Source organism: Rhinolophus sinicus, chromosome 3, assembly GCF_057876585.1.
Source record: "Rhinolophus sinicus isolate RSI-liver-muscle chromosome 3, RSI-T2T, whole genome shotgun sequence".
Classification (NCBI taxonomy): Eukaryota; Metazoa; Chordata; class Mammalia; order Chiroptera; family Rhinolophidae; genus Rhinolophus; species Rhinolophus sinicus.
In genome coordinates, this window is record NC_142503.1 from 78803340 (window position 1) to 78821066 (window position 17727).

The 17727-nt window shown below is 38.8% G+C and overlaps 1 protein-coding gene across 2 annotated transcripts in view; it reads left to right on the plus strand.

The window, feature by feature from the left end:
* The first annotated feature begins 5954 nt into the window (after positions 1 to 5954).
* COMMD10 (COMM domain containing 10) overlaps positions 5955 to 17727 on the plus strand; it is a 151384-nt gene continuing 139611 nt past the window's right edge. Inside the window, exons 1-4 of one of the 2 annotated variants that reach the window (XM_074328583.2) lie at positions 5955 to 6108; positions 7568 to 7658; positions 14649 to 14759; positions 16198 to 16353. In XM_074328583.2, the coding sequence (XP_074184684.1) occupies positions 6068 to 6108; positions 7568 to 7658; positions 14649 to 14759; positions 16198 to 16353 (399 nt within the window). In that variant the 5' untranslated portion in view covers positions 5955 to 6067. The remainder of the gene's footprint in view (positions 6109 to 7567; positions 7659 to 14648; positions 14760 to 16197; positions 16354 to 17727) is intronic. The other variant, XM_074328584.2, reaches the window with a different exon arrangement.

A 17727-nucleotide genomic window follows, 5' to 3' on the forward strand; every position in this document is an offset into this window, starting at 1 on the left:
CAGGTCGTTTACTTACCTATTTCATTCTTTCATTTCCACTTAGTGTGGGGAAGGATTAGGGGGCCTGTGGGTTTCAGCCATTGTTAATTAACCAGGAGGTGAGGCAGTTGAGGGAAGGCTTATTTCACTGAGGCTTCAACGTGACTTCTTCCAGTGGCTCTTTGCCTCAGGGTGTATTTTCTTCTTATGTTCTCTTTTCAAATGTTTTGGCTCCTTATTCATCATTTGGGATATTAGATATAGTTTTGTTTTTTCTGCCTTATTGCTCAAGTTTCTCTCTCACCCAGAGACACCAAAAGAGTGACTGCTGGAGGTTTCCCCTAGTCCCGCGTCTACCCTCACAAGCTTATATTCTCTAGGGTTTTCCAAGACTTCCCCTCAGCTGACTACCTCCCTTTCTGCTCCTCTCCAAACTGGGAGATAGATAGAGAATCCTCATGGCTTGTGGACCCCTTCTCTCCCTTCTGTTGGAAAGGAAAAGCAGATGTCCTGTTCCAGCACGTTGGGGAATCACCTGTGGACTCCAGGGTACAGGTGCTAATGCAGATACCAGTTTCTTTTCCAGGCAGACTTTTCCAAATGTGTTATTAAGTTGTGCGTCTTTCCTTGTCTGCTTGTTGTTGATGGATTTTTATTTTTCTGTTGTCTATTAGTGGTGTTTACTATTTTTACTTTCTTCACTAGTCATTGGGTAAAAGGGAATCTGTAACCGTGCCTCATTCAACATGTCTATATGGGAAGCACCATCTAATTCTTTTCAAACTGTGTTCACTGGTGAAAATTACTGAAGAAACCATTCAATCTTTCACACATCCTATGTGCAAACATCAGTCCTGTTAATGGCATAGACCTCTGGGAGGTAGACTGGAGGGACCTAGGTGCAAATTAAAATGGAGGGGTGATAATTTGAGATGGCCTTCAGCGTTCAGTTTGAGAATAGATTAGAAAGGGATCTGTTCATATATCACAAAGTATATTTTTTGCTACATTTCAATAAAAGTTTACCTCTCATACCCTTCCATACCCTCCATTTGGTTAAGGGTGGCTGAACATAAATAATTTTTTTTTATGGACAAAAGTGATCTGTAACCTTAATACTATTTTTTCTTTTCTTCCTCCCCACCTCCCAAGCTTCTTGCTTCCTTTCCACATCATAACCTGGTATGCAAACATTCAGAGAATAGATAATAGTCATGCATTCTTTATTCCCCATATAGCTCACATTAAACAGGAGCATCTACATAATCAACTCATCAATTAAAAAATATGTAATTTTCAAACCTCATTCCCCCCGAGAATCTGGGGGAAAATGTGGAATGAAATGACATGTTTACCACTTAGAAGGGCGTTCTTTAGTTATAGCCCAGTTGATTCTCACACCTCTGAGGTAAGTGCTGACGACAGAGCTAAAATGGGCTAAAAACTGAGGGATGGTGTGGAGAGGGGGAGGTGTGTGTCAGCGTGGTGGTGGGAAGGGGGAAAACGGGACCAATGGCTTTTGCAAGTGAATGTGACAATGCAGCTGAATGTAGATTTTGTATTTGATGGTCGTCTGGGGATGAGGCATGGGTAGCAGGTAGTTGTAGTCCTCTGCCCGTATGTGACTCTAAACTACTGCTGATAGACGCACCTGAGAATCTCAAGGTGAGACTCGAGGACTACAAACTTTTACAATGTTAAGTACCTGGGCCAGATACATAGCTAACCCATTGCCAGAACAGTCTGGGGTACATAATAAAATGCCTGTGACCCCTCCCCCAATTTGGCAATATATATCAAGAGTTTATTAAAAAGGTCATTTCAGCTGGACCTGGTTCCTGGGGCTCAGATACTGTTCTGGTGGGTAAGTAGGTGTTACTCTTCCTCCAAAGATAAGCATTTGCATTTGTGGCTGAAATGTTGAAGGATGCATTTGGGTGGGGCTCCTTGGTGTACACAGGGTTTACTCAAGGGTTGGAAGAGACTTCTGGGAAAACTAAGGCTCAGATTTTGGTCTAGTTCATTGAGGTTGAAGATATAAATCATGCCTCATGAGGAGACTGCCTTGACACCCTTGAGAAGGAACTCAGTAAAAGGGAGGGGCTCCAAATAGGACAAAGAAGAAAGTGTTATCTCCCAGGACGCAGTGGAGGGCTGTCACCAACCTCACTCCAACCTGTGCTGTGACAGACTTTGGAAAAACCACTCGGCATATGTGAATTGAAAACCTGCATCATTAAAGAGCGGAAGCACTCAGGACCCAAGCAACTCTTGTGCTGAAATTCCACTCAAGGAATAAAACTGTCTCCAAGTTACGTACCTCCTCAGATATGCTCAGCCTCACTGCATCCCAGGCTTCAGCATGTCGCTCCACTTTCCCACTAAAGTGGCCCCTGGGAACTCTGAGCTTTTCCTATGGTCTTAAAGCCCCTGCCGCTTGCTGCCACCCTTGGCGGGGTTGGGGAGGGCAGGGAAAGGAGACATCTGGAGGTGGCTATGGGCAGGGACTAAGCCATAGACTCCTACACCTCCAGGACTCATTTCCTACTCTACCAGACTTGACTCGTGGACGCTCTGGATTCCCCAGTGGCTGCCTAAAGGCAGCAGGTAACATACCCCAGAAGTACAGGGGAGGTATAAGCCATAGGACAAATTCTGACCAACAAGAGAGAGGAGATTGGAAAGAGTCTGCAAACAAATTTCTTTCCTTCCTATCTCCTGGCCGTTCCAAGACAAACTGACTCAAACTAGCCTCGCTGGAAATAACCCACATTATTGAGAAATGAGCTAGGTTTTGAAGCTGTAACCGGTGGATAACATATGACTTTATGTTTGCTTCCCTTCTTTCCTTCCTTCTATTCCTCCTGCTTCCCTACAATTACAGCCCCCAGTGAAGCACTAGTATGTAATCAGGTTGTTTTCTAGGGAACTCAGGCTAGCAGAGAATGTAAAACAGCGTAGATTTGGTGGACATTTGCAATGAAGGCAAGGGTATGAAAGAACCTTTGGGTCATTCAGCATGTTTACGAGCCATAATAGATCAGGGGCAGCAGATCTGGGCTCTGGATCCATCAAAAAGATGGGTTGACAAGTTTGGGAATTAGGGGTACAGTGTGCTTATGGAATTATGCCTCTAGGAAGTAGATTTCCTGTTCTCTAGCAGGTGGCAACAGGAAGACAATTGCAAGGACTTTTTCATGGACCTATAGGCCTACATTCCAGAGATCACAGAACTATTTTGGGTGAGGGTCTCATTTAAGGGGTGAAATTATTTACAGCATCAAGCCTTTATAGCAACAAGTGGTTATAAGAAATGATCACCCCATCAGTGAAAATGAAAAGAATTGGAGAGGTCTCTGTGTCCACTGGAGACTCTCTTTTGCTAAAATCTTGGAAGCCTATGCTTTGTTTTATCAGGGAGGCTAGAGTGTTCCATATATATATATATATATATATATATATATATATATATATATATATAATGCGATATATGTGACATATATGATATCACATATATATGTGATATATATTATATCACATAATTCAATTCTCACCACAATGCAGGGGAGCAGATATTGTTCTCACCCCCATTTTGCAGATCAGGAATGGGAAACAGTGAGATTAAGTACTTTGTTCCAGGTTACATAGATTCAGGACTCAAACCAACTCGTTGCTCTTTTGCTCAAAATCCCAGCTATGGTTTTGAAGGCAACTGAGGAGGAGGTAAACTTCACTAGAGATTCAAAATGTTTTTCACTGGTTTGTGGTTCTACTTCAGGCAATGAATCAAGACAAAGAGAAATGATTCAAAAGGTGATTGAACTGGGACCCTTTTAAAGTTGTGCCAAGTAAGGTAATTTGTATCAGAACCTATAATTTATGTAGTCACATTTTTTTTTACATATTGCATAAATTGGGGAGTACGTGAAGTGTTGTGGAACTAAACATATTTGTATGTGTTCAGCACGCTGTATAATTGACTCAATTATCCATGGGGGGATTATTCACTTTTAATTTGCAATCTGGCTTCTCCTTTTAGTTAGGATGTTTTTGGGCTGTGTTAGGAATGCCAACTAATTTAAATAATTAAGTAAAACATAATTAGGTAGGAAAATTAAATTCAACCTTTTGCCAGCTCCTGAAGATTCTACAGCTGAAATGCAACTCTAATCCATCTACTAGCTTTTCATTCGGCATTGCTATTTTACTAACACAGGATTTTATTGCTTTCCACAGTGATAGGTTGGCTGGTAAAAGACCATGCATGGTCAGGCAAATTAAGAAAGTTTTTATTGTAAGAGACAAAAGTTTATCCGGTTGAGCAAAAGATGGATACGGTCCGGGCTGCAGGTCTACAGGAGACTTGTGGCCCCAAGGGGGGATGAGAAGGGTTTTATAAGGGCTGTGCTGGCAGGGTAGCCTTGTTTGCACAGAAAATGTTGACTGCCTGCAAGCCAATGGCTGTTTTGTGGTGTTTTCTGTGATTGCACGTTTGGCTCTGTCTGCAGGTGCAGGCCCACAGACATCTTGTTGTTTTCTTGCAGACATGGCTCTGTCTGTAAGTCAAGGTCTCTGAGACCTAACATTCAGAGACCTAACATGAAGACAAAGTCTCTAACATTCAGAGACCCAACACACAGATTATTGGAACAGTTTCCTATCTGGCTTCTCTGCTTACCTCTTTCCAATCCAATTATCATTCTTAATCTTAAAACAAACAAACAAACAAACAAAACCAAAAAACACTCAGCTCTCATCCCTAACATTTCTTTGCTTGAAAACATTTAATGACTCCCCATTTTTCACCAGATTAAGTGCACATGCGGCAACCCATCATTCAAGGGTTTTCATGTGACCTGCCCTAGGGAGCTTTCCTGATCTTCCTTCCTTCCGACGACTTACAGTTCCCACCTCTGAGGCCCCTTAATGCACTACAAGTTTCTCTCTGAGGTAGACCAAGGTATTAGTGACCCCGGGTTGTCTCTTGTGAGATCCTTAGTGGCAGTCTCTGCCTGGTTCATCTCTTCCACTATATAGTACCTAGCTCAGGGCAGGTCCCCGAGAGGGTACAACACGTACTTGTCTGTCTGCACTGCTGACAAACCCCAAGGGCAGAAATTTTGGTCTTTTGTATCCCAAGTTCCTTGCACAGAGCCTGGCACATAGTAGGCGCTCAAGAATACTGATGAATACATGCGGGTACATACTGCAAGCTCCATGTGGCACCTTCCAGAGCTCCAAGGAGGCAGATACAGGAAGAGCTGATCTTACTGTGCCCAGGCTGGAGCTGCCAGCACTACCTCTCCAGCGGGGTGATGCATGGAGCCCTGGGCTCACTCTGGGGAGCGTGTTCCACTGCCCGTCCCTCTGCAATATATGTATGTATTATATATATATATATGTATAGATAGAGCCAGGAGAGCAGTTTCCAGGCTCTCGGCCTCACGTGGAAAGGTGCTGGCTCGGCTATTAGATGGCCATCAGCTGTAATTAGATGGCCATCTGCTGGGGCTGCTTAGCCATCAGCTGTTACTGGTTAGACATTAGCCACTAATATAACTGGCAAGGGAGATGGTTGGCTGGCAGAGAAGCCCAGGGCGGGTTGCGGATTGTGTGGCTCCTGCTTCCTGTGTCTCCAACCCAGCCGCCAGCGAGACTATAGTGGTATGACTGCCCTATCTATGGCTCCGTGGGTGTTCCTTTTTGGCCTCACCATATCCTGCGTTCTTGTGCGGGGAGCGGGACCAGAGACCCTGCATGACAATGTATATTTTTGTGCACACTACATACATAATACATAAAAATATACACATCCATATCCGGGTAGGTATAAGTAAATATATAATTATAAATGAATTAATATGCATACAGCCTTAACTCCGAACGGGTGAGAGAGGCAGTGCCGACCACGGTGACGCCCCCTCGCCCCTGCAGGACCCGAGGGACAGGACTGCGATATCAGGCGGGTGGGAGCCGGGAGACGCGGGAGGCGGCGGAGCGGCGTGGCCCTTCCGGCTTTCCGTCCGCGGGGCCCCATTGGCTGGGTTTGGAGCAGCTGACGGGCCGGCCGGGAGGGGGAGCTTCAAGGATGGCGGCGTCCGCGGCACTGATCCTGCGGGAGAGCCCCAGGTACCCGCCCGCTTGGGCACTTGCAGGGTGTCACTCGCGGGGTGTCGCAGAGAGGGCCGGCGCAAGGATGCCCCTGCTGTCTGTCGCGGGCCGGGTCGGGAGCGGTGGGCGCCGGGCTGCGGAAGTCGCCCTGCGGGCGCCGCAGGTGCGCACGGGACTGGGCGCCTCCACCTTCACGGTGGTTCACCTACGTGGGGTCACAGTGCGCCCGGCCGCTGAGGTCAGGACACGGTGTGTGGTCCCTGTCACTGTTCCCAGAGCGCAGTGGCACAAGTGCTCAGGCCTCCCTGGAGTGATGCTGACATCAAGTGGAGAGAGACTCCATTTCCGTTTCCCGTTCTATGTCAGACCTGGTCATATGAGCAAGGCGCTCATTGGTGCTGGAATGTCTTTAATATCTAGCACGTGTCAATATCCCTTTTCAATCAAGATAGAATAGACCTCCGGCCAGGAGTTTGGGGGCGGTAACATCACATAGTTAGAATTTGGTGACATTGCTTTTGTTTCCATTTTGTTTATTTCTCGTTAATTTCTACTTATGGCAGGGAAGGTCCGCTGTCCATGGTGGTGATTTAAAGTTCTCTTTTAAAATAAACTTGTTTAAGTAAAAATAACTCCATTTAATGAAAAATAAAAATAATTTAATGAAAAAAATAATAATAAAAATAACTCCATTTAATGAAAAAATAGTGAAAAAAATAACTCCATTTAGTGAAAAATAAAAATGGTGTGTTGATGCTGGAAAAGTGCTGAAGTGCGTAGGCAAATAATTGAAGTTAGGAAATAACTCATTTGTGCCTGGATTGGGCAGGAATCGTAAAGAAGACAGTTGTCATTTTACAGTTTTTCCTTCCTGGATTCCTTGAGTTCTGACAGCCAGTTCGTTTCCTCCCACCAGTGTTCTGGGTAACATACCCATCAGTAAAACATAATGTGGTACAGTAGAATTCCTCTTATCACATAATTTAAAGTTAGTTATCACAATTGAAGCAGGATTTTAACAACTGTGTACTTAGTGACCCTAAATGGTTTTTGTATGTAATGTTTTGTTTTTAAATTCCATTATCTGCCATGAATCATTCTTTTCTTTGTATTTTTGGTGAAAAATCATTTCCCTCCTTCCACTCTTGGGTTCCATTTTGGGTTAAGTGGATACTTTCAATACCCGACTGCTAAATGAATGCCATTCCCCATAGAGTGCAAGCTTCCCCTAGTAGTTTGCCTTGACCAAAAGGAAGAGAAAATTTGCTAATTGAACCTTTTCAACAGAAATTGAAATGCCTTGCCTCTTTTGCTGGCCATCATGTTTTCTTTATTTCACTCAGCCTTCCCTTATAGTAATCAGAGTTCTTGAAATGAAAAGTTATAGACAACTGCAATTATAGGCAACTGAACTTACAGCAAGTACAGTTCTCCTTGGAAAACTCACTTAAAAACTTTGTTTTATTAATTTATTTAGCATGAAAAAAGCAGTGTCGCTGATAAATGCAATAGATATAGGAAGATTTCCACGATTGCTCACCCGAATTCTTCAAAAACTTCACCTGAAGGTTTGTACTTTTGCATTTCTATAGCTTATACTTTCTGTGATTACCCTGAAACTCTGTGTTTTTACTTAAAATAACTTTTGGTGAAGCATAGTGTTCCCCAGTGCGTCTTTGAGAACACTGGGTCTCTAGAAAATTTGATAATGTCCCATGGTCCAAAGTTTGGGAAACTGTCTTCATTAAAGTCATTTTTTGAAAATTATGAAACTGTTCAGAGTATATTAGATGGTATTGTTTAAGTAAATATTTAAGGGCGAACGTGGTGTGCAAAATTTTCAAAATGTGTTTGACCATGGAACAGTTTTATCATGGTATATATTTTGGGACTGAGATTCTGTGGAACATGCTTTGGGAAAATTCTGATTTGATGACTTCATTCTTCCTCTTAAAAATAATTCTGTGGTATTGCTATCAACCAGCATTTAATCTTTTATTTAATCTTTCACTTCTATTTCAAGGGTGTGATTATTTTGAACATACTGATATTTAGTCATTCCCTGCTTGGTCACCAATCTAAGTTAACTTTTTTATCAGGTTATAAAAATTTAATTCCATCCAATACATGTTTACGAAGCACTGACTAACTGCCCTGCCTGGTGCCAGGCATCACAATTAAACAAGATCCTGAACTCTTTCCTCTTTTTTTCCCTCTTGACAGGAGCCAGCCCCAAAGCTCTTTCTCTCTCTGAAGTGTCTCTGAAATCCAAGTTCTCCTTACAGTCCTAGTTCATATCCTTATTCTCTCCTTTGGACAATAATTACCTTCAACCTGATATTTCAAAGCTCTATAGTCTTCTCCCTTCCTATTGCTTCTTCGTAATGCTATTGCATTTATGTTTCCAAATATTTTTTTTCCTAAAGAAAAAAATTGACAAGAATTGATCATATCAAAGTGACTTTCCATTGTCCCATGGGCAAAAAATTCAAAATCCTTAACATTATGTTATAATAACATTATAATATGGCCACAATCTATATTCTCCCCACTTTGCAAGTGCTCCGGTTTCATTGGACTGTGCTTTTTTACTAGAACATGCCATGAACTTTTTCCACTCTGTGTGTGTGTATACTTATCCTTTCCTGTACCTGCAGTGTCCTTCTTCCCTTCTTCAGTGAATAAACTAGTATTTATCTTTCAAGGACTTTATAGTCTCATTCTTAGCAGTTTGTTGTTCTCACGTCTGTGCTTCTAAAACTTGGTTTATTCTCGCCTCACTTTAGTATTGCTCATAAGTATTTGTTTCAGGATTACGAGGTCTTTCTGTGACCTTGAATACCTTGGAGTATCATGTCTTACTCGTCTTTATACTTCCCTTACCTAATACATTGATATGTATACAGTTGGCACTCAATAACTATTCTTGGAGTTAATTCTTTTCCTTGCCATAGGAAACAAAAAAATATAGGTCCTCTAAATTCCTGTCTGTATGGAATTTGTAGTGTAGATGGAAAGACCGGAGGAACAATAATAACAGCAGCTACATTCTGTGGTGTTTGCTATTTGCAGTTACAGCGCTTTCTCTCTGACTGCTGCTGTTCTAATGCCTTTATATTATTAACTCATCTAATCCTTACAGCAACTTTAGGAAGGAGGTACTACTGTCATCCTTATTTTATCCATGAAGATACTGAGATAGAGACCAGTTAGGTAATTTGCCCAAGGTTACACAGCTAGCTAGTAAGGCTCTCTGGTTCCAGAATCCATCCCTTTAATCCATTACAGTAAACTTTAGAAAAAGAGTACAAAATAGTATATAAATCATTCTAAAAATAAATGATGCAGGCAGTTTATACAGATGTTCTGCTTTGATTCCCTGAGCTGGTTGGTGGCTGCTTTCTGAATCATATAAAACAGTATGGGACAAAAAACGCTCATATACAACTTTTGTTCTTCATACTGAGGAAGGATGGAACATTTTCAGGGAAAATTTTGCTGTGTAGTTTGTCTTTGAAACTCTCGGTGATCTCTGGAGTTGGAAATAAGTTAATATCTATGTTAGAGTAACTGAGTGGCTGAAGCATTCCACAGAGATGCTTGAATGCTGTGCTCTCAGAGGGAGGGCAGTGGAGATGAGAAGTTGTGGTATTTGAGAGCTGAAGGAACTGAAGACGGAAACATATATATATGTGAATATTTGCCTGCTATGAAAGAAAGTCTGGAAAGGTACAGATTTTTTTTTCCTGGACAGTTTCAGCGAATATTCTTCCAGAGGGGCTCCTATTGTGATTAAAGCTTTTATCAAATAAAGTTTGCAGTGACATTTATGATCTGCTGGCTTTCTTTTATGTACTCATGGTCTGTCAAATTGGCCTGTGCCTTGATACAAGCAGAGCTGTTGCAACAGTGAAACCTGATGCAGGTAGATGGGTGAAGAGGCTTAGGGATTTGGTTGCTATTCGGAATGTTATCAGCCTGACACTTTGATTTTACTAAGTTTAACCTGCTATGGGCAGAGGATATCTGTTTTTGTCCAGACTGTTCCTTGGCATCCCGAGTAGGGGTGAACATGGGGCAACTAAAACAGCTTAGGTATAGAATATAGGTGTGTCCAAGCATGGGTCTGCCAGTCCTTTGAATTGGCCGTCTTCCCGGGCTGTGCTAGCATATAGAAATACATGGCATTTTGGGGTTGCTACAATGTGTGGAGGCTGCTGCTGACCTTTAATGCCCAGGAACTTTAAAAATACCTTGCACCGTGCAGGACAGTCTTGTGCAAATAATTGTCCCATCCAGCATGCCCGTAGAGTCTGCATTGGGAAATACTGAAGCAAGTCAGATTGACTACCATAGCTGGGGACTTAGAAACAAACGCTTATGGCTTCTGAGTTTCAAAACTCATGCAATTAAAAAACATCATATACTTTGCCACGTAGGAGAGACTTTTGGGCCCTCACACTGAACCTTTTGGTGTAGCCACGCTGTATGTCTAGTTCTGAGAGATCAGTTGTCTGGGCTCTTGGCCATGACAGACTAGGAACAGTGAACTCGGGGAGGAAGGCGCCACTATAAGGAGGTGTGTAGACAGTTTCAGGATTGGCTACTGATCATGGAGTGAAATTGAAGAATTATGAGACTCAGACAGAAGAAATATTAAAGCACAGAAACCTGAGATTTTTTTTTATTTTGTTCTGTTTTTTTAACTAAAGTGAAAAATCATCAGTGTATTTTAGGAGTTCTTTAGGATACTTCCGCACAGAACTTTGATGTTTGTAATTAGGACGTGAGTCATCACAAGAAATTAGTTGAATCCAATATGATTTGTTTACAGAATTCTAGAATGGATCCCATACATTTTAGAAATATTTATTTCAAAAGCTTAAAAGTTCATTTATTTGGTATAAAGTACCACTGTATTTTCCCATTATGAAGAGAAGTTTCATTATGTTAACAGTAACATAAAGGATAATCACAGATGTAAACCCCAGCATACAGAAATACCTAAGGACTTTGTTGCTTGTTACGATGTGTGGAGGGTACTGCTGGCATGTAATGCCCTAGGACTTGTAAATGTCTTACAATGTGCATGGCAGGCCTGCACAAAGAACTGGCCCCACATACGGACAAAAAAGAAAGAGTAGCTTATCTCTGAAAATGCATTTATTTTGTATTTAATATAAGGTGGAAGGCTTCTTATAAATGGATGTAGACATACACGTTAAGTTATAATGTGTGCACAGTACTAGTACCATGTGTTCTTCCATTTGTGGTGTTTGTGTATGTGTATGACTGTATGTGAGTCAGGCTTGGACTCTGGACCACAGTCCTCTCCATCTCTAAATCCATGCTCTGAGTTTTTAAAACCTAATTGCTTTCATAATTATTTAGGCAATGTACTATTTTCTTAGAATAGAAGGCCTTTATAATTTTCTGAGGAATATGACCTGAATTCAACTACATGTGGACTTGAGATTAGTTCTCTCATCATTCACGTTAAGAAAATGATGTCTTTGAAAAACAACAACAAAAAACAGAAAGAAAAATAAAAGTTGGAAGAATTAATTTTTTAATTTGCTTTTTTGTGCCCTTAAGTTTCAAAATATTTACTGTGCTTAAATTATTTTAATAACATTTTAAATTTCACAAATAATTTATGAATAAGTTTTTGTTTTAAAAAATTTGAACTGTATGGACAGACTGAAATGCCCCCTTGGTTAACTCTTGCCCCTCCTTCCATCTTAATTCTCTCCTGTGTTAGTTTACTATTGCTGAATTACAAATTACCCAAAATTTAGCACTTTAAAACGACAGTAAACATCTCTCACAGTTTCTGTAGGTCAAGAATTTAGGAGTTGCTTGGCTGGGTGGTTCCGGCTTGGGGTTTTTCATGAAGTTGCTGTCAGCTGTTGGTTGGGGCTGCTGTTATCTGATGGTTTGACTGGGACTGAAGGATTTCCTCCCAATATGGTGAGCTGGTGGCAGCAGTTGGTTGGAGGCATCAGTTTCTTGCCACACAAATCTTTCCTCCGGACATGGACGTTGGCATCTTCTGGAAAGAGTGATCCTGGAGAGGCAGGTGCTGTCCTTCTTAAGACCTAGCGTTGGATATTGCACAGCTTCATTTTCATTATATTCTACTTGTTAGAAGTAAGTTACCAGGTTTGGCTCACATTCAAGGGAAAAGAAATTAGGCTCCATCTTTTGAAGGGAGGAGTGTTAAAGAATTTACAGAATAATCAAACCACTACATCGCCCAGAAGTAGACTTCATTATCAATTTGGTTTTTATCTTTCCACATCTTTTTCTATGGATTAGTAAATACAGATGTGCACACACGTATGCATGCACATCCATGTAGAAATGTGTTTGTCTGTGTTTTTATATGTGGTATCACAGTGTATATTTGCCCTGCTACTTACCTTTTCACTCACTTTTATCAGAGATCTTTCCATTGCAAATCCACGTTATTAATAGTACTACCTTATTCTTTTTAAGTGTTGTTTTTCCTTTCTGCCTATTTATATGTGTTTATGGCATATTCTCTTTTAATATAGAAAAAATTAACATCTCACTGTCCATTTTAAAATTTACGTTTCTTGGATACTCTCTAATTTTATAAACCTGGGCCTTAATTTTCTCCTATTGAGAGGATTTCTAAGAAATAATATATCTCCTTTACCTTCTCTTTAACTCCCAAATATGTGTGGGTTGCTGTTGGTAGAAAGAAGTTAAACTGCTGCTGTTTCAAAGCAAATAGAGGAAATTACATTTAATATTTATCTACCCAGGGTCATTTTTGTAGCAAGATGTGGAATATGTGTTTGAAACTCTGTTTTATAGCTATATTCTCCAAATGCTGTTCTGCTCACTCATTTTAAGCTCCTCTTTATTTTAAGGGTTCATACCTGACGTACCAGGGACTGGGGGGATATAAATATTCCCTTATTTCCCTTCACTCGAAACCACTTTATTAATATAATGCCATTGAAGAGCTTGAGAATGTCTCTTTTGTTGTTCTCTCTCTCTCTCTCTTAAAAATCTTACTTCCTTCCACACATTGGGGACACTGAAGTTTATTTTTCTACATGCTCAGTCTCTATTTTTATTTTGTCAAAACAGCTTATTTTGGTTTATATGAAAAGGATTCAGACTGACCAACTTGGAAATTAAATTGTACAGAACTACTGTGTTTCCCTGAAAATAAGACCTAGCTGGACAATCAGCTCTAATGTGTCTTTTGAAGCAAAAAATTAAAATAATTTCCAAGTTGGTCTTATATAGGACTGGGTCTTATATTATAGTACAATAAGACCAGGTCTTACATTAATTTTTGCTCCAAAAGATGCATTAGAGCTGATTGTCCAGTTAGATCTTATTTTTGGGGAAGCATGGTATTGAATTTAATGCAACATGTAGTTCAGTAGTTATACATAAGTCATACTGTTACATTTTTCATATTATAAAATCTGGTAGCTCATTATATAAAAAAGATGTATGATAGTCACAGAAATTCTGGGACTTTCAAATCAAAACATTGCTGTTAAGGTAAGTACTTGGCATTTTGGCCAAATTGGATTCATTCTTTTCTCAGTCAAAAAACAGATAGTAGAGACTGGGAGTTCTCGTGACTAGCCTCCAAAAAACCAAAAATATGCCAGTTTGAGTTCTAAAGCAGCTTCAATTGAACAGCTTTGTAGTTGTACATAATCCTAAGCTGTCAAGGCAGGGACTTATGGAACTTCTGAAACTTCCCCATACTGGGGAACGGCAACAGTAGAGAATGTTGTTTTTAGTATGTGTGCAAAATATATTTTTATTGAAGAACTGTTTTAGTAGTGTACATTTTTCATATTTGATAAACCAGTATCTTTAGATCGAGGAGATTATTTTAGAAATGAAAGAAAGGAGACTAGTCAGAGGTTATACTCAAATGGCTATTTTCTTTCTATTGTCATATATTGCTTATAAAAGTAATTGTGTAATGTTTAAATTTTGGAAAATATTGAAATTACAAAAAGGACAATTTCCTGCTTTACATACTTGTACACTCTTACAATCACCTATACTTTTGCAGAATTCATCAAATGTAAATGGAAATTATTTGAATAATTATTTGTTTTTATGTGTCTTTTTAACTAGAGTATAGTATACCTGAGTACACGAACTGTCTAGTAACACATAATGGACGCTCAGTAAATATTTTTGAATGAGTGAGGATGGAAGTTACTGTTAATTATTATTAACATTTTGAGGTTTAACCTTCTTTTTTTTTCCTAAATGGCCATTTGTTACAGTATTTTCTGTTATTTTTCCACCTCCTATAAATCATAGAACTTAAAATACTGTCTTTTAAAAATGAACTCTATTTGGCCAGATCCCGATACCGACCTGTACTATGATTTTGAGATACTGAAATTTATAAACAGATCAGTTTCACCATGGAATCACTTTTTCTTTCAAATTCTCATTCCATATGTGAATAAGTGGACGTTCTGTCGAGTATCTGAGTTTTGATTACCTGAATGTGCACTAATAGATTGCTTTTTGTGTTGTAGGCTGAGAACAGTTTCAGTGAAGAAGAGGAAGAAAAACTTCAAGCTGCATTTTCTCTAGAGAAACAAGATCTTCACCTAGTTCTTGAAACAATATCATTCATTTTAGAACAGGTATTTTTATTGCCCCAAACTTCCTAACCATGGTTTGTTTACAACATGTCTGTATTGCTATGATATCTATAGCATTTTATTTTTTTTAAAGTATGCCCATAGAAGCTATGAATATATTTTAATAAAAAATTTTAATGCAGTAAAAAAATATTTGACTGTATCATTTTTTCCGCCATGGCATTGCATTCTATGAAATAATCTTAATGTTGAATAGCGTGAGTAAAGTATTTAGCAATATGAATCAAGACTTTATTGACTTGAGACAGTTACGAAGTATTTTAATTCATTGTTACATGGTATAATAATTTGGAAAAATGAACACACTTTATTTAAAAATTTTAATAAATGATTTTGGGGGATTTTATTTGACCAAAATGATAAATAAAACATTTAGAAAAGAAATAGTTGTCAAGGGACCTTTGTCATATTGTTTCTTCCTACTGAGCTGCCTTCTGCATCTTTTCATCGCAATTCAGTTTATTGTAGAAGGTCCCATCTTACGTCACATCTTCTCCCACTGCAGCCTTGACCCCTTACTTGCAGTCTTCCTCTTATTTGGATTCGTTTTATCCTTGGCTCATCACAGTAGACCACATTGTTAGTCTTTATTTATTGCACAGGTGTCAGTTATGTCTTCTTCACCAGAGGCCAGGAACTTTTTGTGTGTGTGCATCTTACATAAACGTAACATACTGCTGGGTTTAAAATAGATGCTCAATAAATTCCTGTTGGTTAATAGAATACTTGTGCAATACAATTTTAAATAGTGCTGTGTAACTTCATGATCATTCTAGTGAACAGATACTGTTAAAATGATAAGCTGCCAGGCATCTAGTACATACGGCCTCATACAGATTATAGATCATAAAGGTGACTATCCTCAGCGGGCCTTCAATAGAAGAAAAGGATAATCGAATAGGACAGAACAGCATGGAGTGTATGAGAATACTGTTCCAGAATAAGGTAAAAAATAGAACAAATATCACTGTTAAAAATTTTATAGATTTTTGTTATATATTACCTCAGAAGTTGGTAGATAGTAGAGAGTTTGGAGAAAGTGCTTCTTGGAAAAATTTTGTTAGTCGAGAAAAGTGTTGTGCACTTCTTTGAGATAATTAAGTGATATGAGGAAATGAAATTTTAATTAGGGTACCATTTATTTGGCTAAAGCAAAGACATTTTTCTGTTAGGTGGATTTAAGATGACTTAAACTACAGGCAAAACAAACAATTTAGCCCAAATAATGTAGGCCATTTAATGCTAAATCTTTCAGCCCTTGGAACGGTATATTATTTGTAAAATAAAAAATTTCTGCTGCAATAGAAATATAAAATATTCTTTTGATTTAAATCATTTAAAAATAATTTTGTGTTTGATTATAGATCAAGCTCTCTATGAGTATTAGAGAGCTATGTAATGTTTTTTTTCTCTTTACTAGGCAGTATATCACAACGTGAAGCCAGCAGCTTTGCAGCAGCAGTTAGAGAACATTCATCTCGGACAAGACAAAGCAGAAGCGTTTGTCAGTGCATGGTCTTCTATGGGCCAAGAAACGGTCGAAAAATTCAGGCAGAGGAGTCTCGCTCCCCACAAGGTACAGGATATGTTATACCAAAGTGATTTTTCAGTAACGTATGGCATAGATTATTATACCTGCAGAGTTTTTAAGTTGATAATGTTCTCTAAAGAGATAGAATCAAGGAAAACAAAGTATATATACAGTATTCCTATAAAATTATTTCCATACATATTTGCTACCACAGTGCAATTTCATATTAATTTACAGTTTAAAATATGCCTCTGTAATACTTGTGAAATAAAATTTTAAGGATAGGAATGAGACCATCTTTCCCTTCCCCCTAGGTCTTGAACAGAGTTGGTTATTTTTTTAAACTGTGTACCTATGTATAAGACTTACTGTAATTTTACTGAATCACATAATTATTTGTTTCTGTATGATTGTATTAGTGCCTAGCAGGATGCCTTGCGTGCAATAGGTAGTCAATATCTGTTGGATAACCAATAGTGACCAAAATGGACTCTTTGGGAAAAATATAAAGTAACAACAATGTCGCAAAGCTCTTTCGTTGCCTATAGTCACTCTTAATGGAGGTTAATATAACCATATGGATTTTGCTCCTTTTTCTGTTAATATGTTGTGTTGCATAATTGATTTTCATGTTTTCCACCAACGTTGTATTCTTGGGTTAAATCTAAGTTGGTCATAGTATATAATCCTTTTTATGTGTTGCTGGATTTGATTTGCTAATAATTTGGTAAACATTTTTCCATCTATGTTCATGAGGAATATTGCTCTGTAGTTTTCTTGTAATGCCTTTGGTGGTATCAAGGTAATACTGGCTTTGTAAAATGAGTTGGAAAGTATTTCCCGCTCCTTTTCTATTGCTGGAAGAATTTGTGAAGAATGGGTATTATTTTGCATGTCACCAGCATTATATGTGAGTTCCGGTAGATCCAAATCCTTGTTTGAACTTGGTATTGTCAGTTGTTTTCATTAAAGCCATTCTATTAGGTTTGTACTGATATCTTGTGTTTTGATTTGCATTTCCCTAATATCAAATTAGGTTGATGATCTTTTCATGTGCTTATTTGCCATTCATATATCTCCTTTGGTGAAGTGTCTGTTCAAATCTTTTGCCTAACAATATTTGCACATTATGACAGATAAAAGTCCCATTATAGTAATATAAGGGACAATTACAGGTATAATTACCAGCATATATAAATGCATGTTGTTGTTTTTTTCGTTTTTGGTTGTTAATAGTGTGTGGAGGGTGTTTTCTATCTGAGTTTTGTAAATTCTTTATATAATCTAGGTATAAGTCCTTTGTCAGATATGTGATTGGCATATGTTTTCATCTAATCCACAGCTTTTCTTTTCATTTTCTTAACAGTGTCTTGTTGAGCAAAAGCATTTAATTTTGATGAAGTTTGATTTATAAGTTTT